General features: G+C 44.4%; 1 protein-coding gene, 1 long non-coding RNA gene and 1 pseudogene across 4 annotated transcripts in view; 1 reads left to right on the plus strand and 2 right to left on the minus strand.

Moving 5' to 3' along the window:
- Nucleotides 1-2,771, minus strand: part of LOC118494125 — a 20,474-nt gene extending 17,703 nt beyond the window's left edge. The window contains exon 1 of the long non-coding RNA XR_004896187.1: nt 2,762-2,771. This is a non-coding gene — a long non-coding RNA (uncharacterized LOC118494125). The remainder of the gene's footprint in view (nt 1-2,761) is intronic.
- The window catches only part of LOC116062301, a 1,036,964-nt pseudogene that overhangs the window by 795,650 nt on the left and 229,630 nt on the right, over nt 1-11,684 (plus strand).
- Nucleotides 4,165-11,684, minus strand: part of LOC116062292 (suppressor of cytokine signaling 7-like) — a 22,744-nt gene continuing 15,224 nt past the window's right edge. For 2 of the 3 annotated variants that reach the window (XM_031316959.2, XM_031316957.2), the window contains 5 exons: nt 10,912-11,080; nt 8,876-9,004; nt 7,800-7,935; nt 5,697-5,935; nt 4,165-4,423 (listed from right to left, as the gene is read on the minus strand). In XM_031316959.2, the coding sequence (XP_031172819.1) occupies nt 5,719-5,935; nt 7,800-7,935; nt 8,876-9,004; nt 10,912-11,080 (651 nt within the window). In that variant the 3' untranslated portion in view covers nt 4,165-4,423; nt 5,697-5,718. Of the gene's footprint in view, nt 4,442-5,696; nt 5,936-7,799; nt 7,936-8,875; nt 9,005-10,911; nt 11,081-11,684 lie in introns of all 3 variants that reach the window. The other variant, XM_031316958.2, reaches the window with a different exon arrangement.

The following is an 11,684-nucleotide window of genomic DNA, read 5'->3' on the forward strand; positions in this document are numbered from 1 at the left end:
TTCAGACAGAGGCGGAGTACGGGAAGATTCAGACACAGTATTGGGCCTCCTGCACACTGGCTGCATGGCGTGAGCGTGTCGGCTGCATGGCGTGTCCGTTTTTATTTTGGCTCCCATGGTAACAGGTTAGAGTAGCGGTCCCCAACCCCCGGGCCGCGGACCCGTACCGGTCCGTGGGTCATTTGGTACCGGGCCGCAGAGAAAGAATAAATAACTTATATTATTCTGAACGATGTTTTATTTTGAAAAATGACCGGATTCCCTCTGATACATCCGTCTATGACTCACTCTTGACGCTTGTCTCCGTCACGTTGCCGCTAAAATGAAACCCACAAGCTAGCAAAATGAGTAAAAAACAAACGTCTTTGGAAAGTTTCTTTACGAAGGGGAAAAGGCCCAATGAGGAGACAGAAGAAGAGCCTACGACTTCCAAGAAAAAGAAAGCTGCATTTAACAGACAATACCAGGAGTCCTACTTAAAATATGGATTTATCGCAACAGGTGATTCCCGTGCACCAAGCCCGCTCTGCATAATATGCGGTGACCGGCTCTCTAATGAGGCAATGAAGCCTTCAAAACTGCTTCGCCACTTGGAGACCAAGCACCCTGCATTAAAAGACAAGCCTTCGGAGTATTTTGAAAGAAAAAAGCATGAACAAGAAGGACAGAAGCAATTACTGAGGGCCACCACATCAACAAATGCGAGTGCACTGAGAGCATCATACTTGGTAGCTAATCGTATTGCTAAGGCTAAGAAGCCATTCACTATTGGTGAAGAATTGATCCTTGCTTTTAAAAGAGTTTGAGCGCTACTTCCCAACCACAAAAGACCCACGAACTGCCAAGGAATGGATCCGCGACCCATTTGTCAACAAACCAGGTGAATCCAGCATGTCTATGCAAGAAGAAGATCAACTGCTGGAGATCGCAAATGACGGCGGCCTTAAAAGTATGTTCGAGACAACAACTCTGCCGGTGTTCTGGATTAAAGTCACGGCAGAATACCCTGAGATCGCCACGAAAGCACTGAAAACCCTGTTGCCATTTCCGGTCGTATCATTTTATTTTGTGTATTTATCCGCCACACCTTAAAGGCCGGTCCGTGAAAATATTGTCTGACATTAAACCGGTCCGTGGCGCAAAAAAGGTTGGAGACCGCTGGGTTAGAGCGTGCACACTGCCTGCGTGACACGAACGTCTCAGGAAACGCGTGCATGCTAGAAATAGGACCGACGCCTATTTTTCACGCGACACGCAAACATGTTGGAAGCGTTTCCAGACAAAATATAATAGGAAAAGATGTTTATATGTCATTATGACACAAATACATTTAATAAATGACATTTTGATGTTTGAAAGTCTCTAGGTTTTGACATAAATGCAGATATAAATGTCATTTAAAAAATTATAAATAATGATTGATTTTCTAATATTGCACCTGTCAATACAGAAGGAAATATTCTGGAGCCTATATTTTGCCGTCAATCCTGCCGACGTTGTCTTTGCTGTAATCAAATCAGAATATATTTATATTTATGTTCATGAGAAACATCCATGTGTCAGACAAGGCTAGCAGCAGCAGCGCCGCGTCAGACACCTTTCTGGTGTGGAGAGACAGAGAAAACGCCACGCAGCTGACACGCCACGCTCACGCCACGCAGCCAGTGTGTAGGAGACCTAAGAATAAGGATGTGTTTTTGAACATTAAAGCATGTCAACATGCTCTAGTAGGAACCCAAAATCCTCTGTTACAGTAACAGTCCTGCAGTGAGCATGTTACTTCAGTAAAAGTGTTTTGTGTGAAAAGACGTACAAGTACCTCAACATTTGGACTGAAGGACAGTACTGGAGTAAATGTACTTAGTTACATTCCTCGACACTACTCAAGGCTGATGTTTGTTATGTTCCGGAAAAGATGACACACTTCGATGTTCTGATAAAGACAGACAGAGAGACAGACAGACAGACAGACAGGTTAGACAGAAACGGCTGCAGACAGCTTTAGTCCCGCCCACTCTGTTTATTAACAGCTGACTGCACAAAAACAAACTGATGAGACATGAATACGTCCATTCTGAGTGCAGTATTAAGACAGTATGACATCATCGAATGTGTCTCCCCCCCACCCACCCCCAGGGTCCAGTGTCCCCCCTGTCTCCGCTGGGACAGAACTCACTCAGAACCAGAGTCCAGTCCAGCTTGTTCCAGTGAAACGTCGTCACGGTAACTCTTCCTCTTGTTTGTTGGTAGTGTTGGTGCAGCTGTGTGTCGCCTTCAGGATCCTTAACAAATATCGGCCTAAACCAGAAGACATCTGGTACCCATCCATCACTGCCTTTATTAAATCTATTTTCTGATTCTAATCGTCTGAATGATCCGATATGGATCCATTAAATCCTCCCAACTCTTAGAAACTGACGTTTGGTCATTTCATTAAAGACAAATCAGTGAAAAATCTAATTTTCTTCTAGAAATATGAACTTTTTTCATGACTTTTTCCTGAAATGTTCCAACTTTCTTTTTATTTCCATAAACTGTGTAAAACAACAGCTGTGTCCTCTTATCAACAGGGACTCTGAAACTGGATTTGATCTTAAAGAACAAACATTAGATGTTTAAAACAAATCCCAACATCAAAATATTAAAAAAAACATAAATAGAAACTCATCTCCTCAGAAAATAACGTAGTGACGTCTGAAGTCAGACCAGATCAATCTAAAGTAGTTTATTACGTCCTGGGACGTTTAAAAACTGCATCGACATTCATTTTTGATCTCTTTACATGTTTATGTCTGAACGGTTCACTGGGACTTTAAATCTTTCCATTTCCTGCGTCTGTGGCTCCTCGAACGCATCTCATCATCATGACTCAACGTGGGGGGAGTGCTAGAACTTGTTATAGAAACCCTGTGCAGCAATATATGATAATATATAATAATATAGAGCATCGTGAGTGAAAACTCCAACCCTGAGGAAGTGTGCAGGACTCATCTCTCACGTTTCTATATTATTATTATTATTATTATTATTATCAACATCACAGCCAGAGTAGTGAAGGTGCCGTGTGTCCCAGCTGTTTCAGTTGCTCCGTCTAGATCAGTGGTGTAGTCTAGCGGGTATACTGTACTATATAAATATATGGATCAGACTGGACATGTATATCATAGTGGGGGGTCTGGGTGTCCTCCCACAGGGAAGTTTTGAGCGTCACAGACTTCATTTCCTGTATTCTGATACACTTTAATGCACCAATCTACGGTGGAAATCCCTTTATTTAGCCTCTGTGAAGGAAAACATAGAAGACAATTCAAAATATATCAAATATATAATGTAAAGTATGTTGTTGCGTGTCATTGGGCGTTTTTAAGTGGGTATGTGGAAATCCTGGAGCTTTCTTAGTGGGTATACTGTGTATACCTGCATATCACCTAGACTACACCACTGATCTAGATTTAAAACTCATTCATCCCTGCCGCCATGCGTGCCCTTAAAGGTTAATGTTGTTGTCTTGTGGACTGAGTGGATCAGCTGTTGATGTACCTTACCTCAGTCAAAGAGCTGTTTTCGGTTTCTTCAATGGCAGAGTTTGATGCTTTTCTTTGTAGCCCAAACTGGGCATGTTCCAGTAGTTTCTGAGAAGTAATCCTTTCATCAGACACTAGAGGGCAGAGTACTCAACAGACCTCTGCTCACCAATAATAGTAGGGTTGGGTACCGGAACCCTGTTCCACTATGGAACCGGTTCCTATGCAACCGGTAGGAATCGGACCGGATTAGAACGCAAATTTCGGTTCCTGTTAATGTGTGGACTGAAATATTTTCCCTCTGTCGCTCCAAAACGGACGTAAAAATATCCCCCTCTCTCTGTAGTCTACCGTTAGCTAGCTATCGTAAATGTAGGCTACTTTTAAAACGCCATATTTTCCCTCTGGGCTCACCAAAACGGACGTAAAGGCATATTAACCATTCACTGCACATGATCACTAGTAAACATATTACATCTTTGATGTCACTTTTCAGTTTTTCAAGAATCGGTTTAGGAATCGGAATCGTAAAAATCCAAACGATACCCAACCCTAAATTATATATATATATATATATATATATATATATATATATATATATATATATATATATATATATATATATATATATATATATAAAATAATAAAACCTGTGTGGTGTGTTGGAAGTTGAAGGATCCTAAAGGCGACTAAACGTTGTCCCGCCGACGTTCTTGGTTTTGTTTTGTTAGCGTCTTTGCTAACAGTGATGTCAGAGTCGCTCAGTGATGACATCAAGAGAGAGAGGTGGAGTGTCCCTCCCCAGAGACAGAGACAGAGCGGAGGCAGCTGATTGGCTGTGAGTCTGTGCGTCCAGTCTGAATGTTTGAGCGTCCTTCAGTCCACTGATCCAGAGAGAACTGGAGGAGAGAAAGAAAGGCTTCCATTACTTCACACATTTGATCTTAAAGTCTGGTTCACATTTATGTTATTCATCACAAGTTCACGGCAACAGCGAGGGGAAGTCCCGCCCCTTCCTGGGGACCGGGTGGGGGGGAGACAGATCATTATTTCATCACGTTCAATTTAAATAAATTAATGAAAAATATATTTTTTAAATTTATAAACAAATAAGTAAAAAACTAAACAGAATTTCAACACAACACATTCGACCCGTTTGAAAAGAATCAGAGTCAAATTCGTTCATTCCTTTTTCAAAATAAAACCAAAAAGCATTAAAGAAAATCAGACTTGTTTTCTTAATCCTGGTTTCAGAGAGTAGAGATCACTTCCTCGTCACGCAATTTGGGTCAGTTTGAAAATATAAAAATTGGATGAAATGCTCGTTATCCGTTAGCCGACATTTAAAATGTGCAAGGTGAAAGTGGTTTTGAAGTCCTGAAGTCCAATTTAAACCTGACAATTAGGAGTGAGAAGCCTTTGCAAAGTGAGGGCATTTTTGCCATTGCTAGAGGCTATTTTACAGTTATGGTGAGGGAATGAGTGTGCTCAGTGGGCATCTTCTTAAAGAAACACAGTAAGTACATTGATGTGTGTGTGTGTGTGTGTGTGTGTGTGTGTGTGTGTGTGTGTGTGTGCTCGTGGCAAATGGCAGCAAGAGCTGAGCCAGAAGGCAAAGCTCTCAATCAACCGGTCCGTTTTCATTCCTACTATAGAGGGAATTATGTCTAAAATAAGGCCCTAAGGCCTGTCAAATCTGACTCCAATTTATTAATTCTTATGTTGGACTTAAGTTTACCAGAACACAAGGATCAATCTGAGACAAAGAGTTCAGTTAAGCAAAGTTTACTGAGTTCAGCATAAGAGTTACAGAGACAAACAGAGTCTAAGTTTCCCTAGCAACAGACATCAAGTCAGAGCTGGTCCACCAAGTTCTCCTCCGAATTATGAGCTCTGATCTGTTCTCTCCCTCAAGCTTTTATCCTATCCTCACAGGGGGGGGTGGTGTCTTCTTGTTTCTAGACAGACACTGGTATCTTCACAGACACACACGCCAAGGTCGGGGTCTCTGTGTGGTGCAACTTCCTCTTCTGTTCTCACAACCTTCAAACAATGCCCCTCTATGCCATAAAAGCCTAAACGTTTTATAACAAAACCGTGACTAGTGCTAACTGATGCTGACCCTGAAGACATGGAGCGGTGTTAGAACCAAGCATAGAATCTCTGACTTACATTGTCCTCTGAGGCTCCAGTGCTACGTTTGAGGCTGCTGGACCCCCGGCTGCTGCTGGACCCCCAGCTGAACCCCTGGCTGCTGCTGGACCCCCAGCTGAACCCCTGGCTGCTGCTGGACCCCCGGCTGCTGCTGGACCCCCGGCTGAACCCCCGGCTGCTGCTGGACCCCCGGCTGACGGCTGATCTCCTCCTCGGGGTCATAGTAATAAAACTTCCTCAGGTAGAAGATCAGAGGCCTGCAGAGAGGACAGACAGCGTGTTACAAAGACAGATAAGCAGCAAATAATAATAATAAACTTTATTTTTACAGCAGCTTTTATACAGAGTGAGGAGCTCAAACTAGGGCAGGGCAATATGGAGAAAATCAAATATCGCGATATGGAGAAAATCAAATATCACGATATTTTGGACCAAATACCTCGATATCGATACCGCAACGATATTGTAGTCTTGACTATTGGTGCTTTCACAAAATATTTACACTATGAGATTTTTGATAAATAATAATCAGTAATGTGGATCTAATAACTAAGTGGGTAAAGGCAAATAATCTAACAGTTACAACAGTCTGGTAGGGCTGGGCGATATGACCTAAAAATAAAATCCCCGATTTTTTCCAAAAAAATCCGATTTAAGATTTAAATCGATTTTTTTTCTCCCCCTACTTAAAATCAATCTGCAGATGACAAAGAAATTGTTCAAAACAAGTTTTAACTTTATTTTGTTTTGACTCACACACACACACACGCACACACATGAGGCATGTATACCATTATGATTATTCATGCCAATTTTGTGGAAATATAAATTGGTTTGAGTGTTTTCCCTTTTTTTGGATGGGGGGTGCTATATATTCAACAACAAACAAACGGATGCGTGAGATAAAGCTGTTTTCACACATACAGGTATTTCACTTCTCGTTCCTCGCTAAAAGTTCAAATCATTTTAACGTTATTGCGCAACCTTGCCCCTATTTTCACCTGTTGCTGAGTAACGTACATTAACATCCCATGGTCTCTTGAATGTAGCATACCTGTAGCAAGCTCCTTCGTAGTAACTAGTGGTAAAAACAAACGTCGAAGAGGAGCTCCGTGCTACAGAGCGGCGATTGCTAGTTGTTTAAGCCGCTACAGACCTCCATCACAGCTCGGTCGTATCAGCGGCATTTAGTAGATGTGTTGAGCCGCAAAAGAGTTCCTCAACACCGCCTCTGGTGCCCCGCATGGTGGTCCTTTAGGTCAGCGGTAGCTGGTGGTTCAGTTATCCGAGAATAGGTGACTCTCAGCCGGGGACAGAGCACCGCGAGCTGCCGGTCATTTCGGCGGAGATTACGGATAAGTAAGTAATGAAACTACTAGTTAAGAAAAGAATTAATGTTAGTCCCTGTCGCTGCCATGTTGTTTGTGTATCTCTATGGCAAACGCGCGGGGCGAGGGCTGAGCCCGTTCGGAGCTATGGGAGCCCAGAGGGGAGCGTCGGCGGATGTTAAGGAGAAAATCGATTTTCATTTTAACAAATCGACGTTAACTACACATTCGAGTTAATCGATAAAATCGATTTATCGCCCAGCCCTACAGTCTGGTAAGTTGAGAAAATGACATCACTTTACTGTAATGCAGCCTTTAAAACCAGGAAAAGACACTTATGTCATATTACAATATAACGATATCCAAAATCTAAGACGATATCTAGTCTCATATCACGATATCGATATAATATCGATATATTGCCCAGCTCTAACTCAAACCACTTTACAACAAAATGAGAGTCTTTTTCTCTTTTGGGAATAATGTAACGTCCTTAAGCGACACAAATTTTATTATTTCAAGGCAAATCACAATATTTTCCTAAAACCAAGTAACGTTAGTTATGTTTGAACTCCCAAGACTGAAGCTCCAGACCAGAACATGTGAGCGTTAACAAATGATTTATCCATCCATAATGACTGTTGTTAATTCCCTTCAGGGACTCTTCTGTTTCTTTAAAGTATAAATTAGAATGAAGAAGTGTTCATGGAGCAACAGTAAAGGGCATGTACAGAGTGCATGAGCCGCGTGCGTGCACGAGGAACGGCGTGCACGAGGAGTGGCGTGCACTCACGTGGGCAGCGGCAGCTCCTGGATGTGGTCGATCCGGACCAGCTGACGGATGCAGAAGCGACAGAGATGCTGCAGAGATTTAACACTGCTGAACCTCGACACCGGGTACAGGAGCTGGACCGGGGTCGGGGGGAGACCTGCAGGACACACACACACACACACACACACACACCCACCCACACCCCATCACTGAACTGAACTAGATTAATCATTTCTCCACCTTGGCGTCATGACCTGTATGTACAACAATCCTGTTTCCATGCTTTTAAAAAGCTTGTTGATATATCTACTGACGGATGATTGTGTAAGTGTACGTTGAGTATTTTTTGTGTATTTATTACTTTTATATTCAGGTATGGCACTGCATATTTCGTTCGTCCATAAGCTTGTGAAATGAGACTAAAATACATTCTATTCTATAATTCATGAACACTTGGCTTCAGGGAATATTAAATATGTGGGTATTAAAGGACAATTCCGGCGCAAAACCAACCTAGGGGTTATTAACTGATGTGTACCCACTCTGTCTCTCTCTGGGACATGTTTTCATGCTAGTCGAATGAGTTTGGAGCTTTAACGGGGCTACCGCGGACCGCTGGTTAGCTTGAAATGCTAGTATTCGGGGCATGGGGACACTCAAATTAAATCGCTATTTAATACCACTAAAAAGGCTCGAAATATCACCACACTTTAACGTTAGCATAATTAGGGTCTCTAAATGTGAACCGAAGCATTGACAACGTTGTAAGTGTACAGATAGTTTATTAAAAAGATAGATTATAAAGACAGTCGCGTTCATGTTTACTTGCGGGGAGCCATCTTGGAAACCAGTCAACGTGGAATCTCGACAGACAGTATGGGAATTCCACGAGCAACAGAGTGGGTACACATCAGTTAATAAACCCCTAGGTTCGTTTTGCGCCGGAATTGTCCTTTAATAGACCGACACGGCTAAATGACAGCCCTCTACTTAAATCAATACAGGAGACAGGTGGAGACAGAGACAGACAGGTGGAGACAGAGACAGACAGACAGGTGGAGACAGAGACAGACAGGTGTGAGCTGATTGGCTGTTACCAGGGACTCTGGAGCGCAGGAAGTAGAGGAACTTCCCGTTCTTGGAGTGCATGATGGCTCTCTCTATGAACTCCACCACCGAGTGACAGCGGTCCTCAAACTTGGGGTGACACCACAGACTGAACGTCCCTGGCAACCACACACAACATATACAATATATATATCCATTATTAAATTCATTATAAAACACAACATACAATATATAGTCATTATTATATTCATTATAAAACAGGTTTCAATAGAAAGTCAACGTTGTGTGTGTGTCTCTATGTGTGTGTGTGTGTGTGTGTGTGAGAGTGTGTGTATGTATGTGTGTGCATTTGCACCACGCAGGGCGTGTGATGCATCAGTGCAGTATAATAGTGCCTGTAGTTAGTGCATGCTGCTTCTGCTTGCCACTCTCTGCTTTCAGCTACTGCCACTGGATAGCCCTTTGTTTTTCAGGGGTGAAAAGAGGAGCCGAGTGTGGAAGCCTCCTCAGCCGGTACATAGCCGCTCCACTGCCAAGATCTGGTACACGCCTCCCCGTGGAACACATGGTAACTGGTCCCTTGTGGTTCCAGGCTAAGTTGTACAGGATCTCGGAGCAGCAGTGGGCCCCAGAGACGTAGCATGTAGGCCCATCGGTGAGTGGAAACGCCCTGATGCCCGTCAACCAATGTACCAGTTATGGGTAAATAGCCCCAGCTATGGGTAAATAGTGAAGACCCCAACGGCTGATGGTGGTGTGAGAACCACCACAGCGGCTGGGAAGGCGGAAGAAGGCAACCCCACAGCCACGTGGGTTAACTCGGGAGGGTACAGTGGCTAGGGGACCAAACCCCGAAGACAAACCTGCACCTGGGGACAGGCACAGGCGGAGTCCAACTGACCGGACCACCGGCAGCCCCCTGCAACTCCTGCCAGACGAAGGTCGTCATGGGTTCACCTCATGCCACTGGAGGTCCATCTGGTAGGAGTGAGATCCAAACTACTCATGAGCATTCAACCCCGTGGCCCGAGGACAGCTCCAAACAAGAAACTCAACTGTACAGCGCTGAGAAGCCTCACCACCAAAGACAACCTCCGACAGCTCCTTGCTGCAAACCTCAACAAGCTCCCAGAGGAAACAGCCGACTGGCCAGCTCTGTGCCAGGCTATTCTTAGTCCTGGATGTTAAAGAGGACGCCTACGCAGCAGGGTTTTTAAAAACCGTAACCTGAAGGTTAGTACCAAAGTGGCTGTTTACAATGCGGTATGTCTCTCCACTCTGCTTTATGGGGCAGAGTCTTGGACCCCATACCGCCAGCACTTCACCAACCTAGAGGCCTTCCATATCCGCTGCCTATAGAAGATCCTCAGTTTGTCCTGGGAAGATCGAATCCCCCATACAGATATCCTCAGCAACACTGACTCAATCTGTAAGGAAGCAGCTGTGACCAAAAAACATCTGCGCTGGATAGGGCACACCATACGCATGCCTGAACACCGCCTGCACTGCCAAGTCCTCTACAGTCAACTGCACCAGGAAGGACTACACCAGGGACCTCCTAAAGCAAGCGAACATCCCCCTCACGCAGCTTGAATCTCTGGCACTCGACAGATCAGCCTGGCAGGTCACCTGTGCCGCTGCAGTCTCTCAAATACACCAAACCAACCAAGACCGACGATCCGAGAGGCGCATCAAGAGACACCAGCGGGCGGCTGGTACCCCCCTTGCATCAGGTTTCCCCTGCTCCATCTGGTTTCCCCTGCTCCATCTGGTTTCCCCTGCTCCATCAGGTCTCCCCTGCTCCATCAGGTCTCCCCTGCTCCATCAGGTCTCCCCTGCTCCATCTGGTCTCCCCTGCTCCATCTGGTCTCCCCTGCTCCATCTGCGGTCGAGTGTGCGGCTCAAGGATCGGACTCAACGCCCACGAGAAGTGGCACCAGCGGCAAGGTCACCGAACTAAACCCCCTCCCACCCCCATCCCTGGAGCAAGCGTCATCATCGAACACGATGGACAGCTAAGAGGTGTGTGTGTGTGTGTGTGTGCGTGTGTGTGTGTGTGTGTTACCTCTGTAGTGCTCCATGCGTGTGTGGTGTGTGACTCCCTGTGACCTGAAGCTCAGACTCAGGATGTACCGCGGGTCTGAACTGTCCCGGACCAGAAAGGATCCGTCTGGTTTCCCCTTCAGCTTCATCTCAGCATCCTCCCAGTTCATCGGACCCCAGTACCAGCCACACTGAACACACACACACACACACACACACACACACACACACAGAGACACACGCAGACACACAGACACAGACACACACACACACACACACACACACACACACACACACACACACACACACACTGTATTAGTCAGACCACAACATAGACAATGTGTGCCAGACATCAGCTCATGGACCACTGCTACAGGTTCCCCAGGTTTCCATGAGTTAACTGAGACTTTTTAATATTATTTAGAATGAAATTTAATTCCATCTTTAAAGCCATACAGGCAAATGTATGATATAATGAAATATGAGGATTTTAGACTATAAAAATAATTATTTACCAAGTACTTGAAGTTTATTGTAGTACTCAACACATACATGCGTTGTTACCAAACAATGACGTTATTTAACCCTATGAAAGTATCCTATGAACGAGATGTAAGACTCTCTAAGACTTTTTAAAGACTTTTAAAGCCTTATTTTTCAAATAAAAAATGTAAGATATATATTTTTTTAGACTTTAACAAAGCAGCGGGTACCCTGTGCCTTCTTAAAATCCCCTAATAGTTAATGTGAAGACGGCCTACCTTCTCCAGCTCCCTGAGGCTGGTGGTGTGTGTG

The sequence above is a fragment of the Sander lucioperca genome, chromosome 21 (genome assembly GCF_008315115.2).
Source record: "Sander lucioperca isolate FBNREF2018 chromosome 21, SLUC_FBN_1.2, whole genome shotgun sequence".
Lineage (NCBI taxonomy): Eukaryota > Metazoa > Chordata > Actinopteri > Perciformes > Percidae > Sander > Sander lucioperca.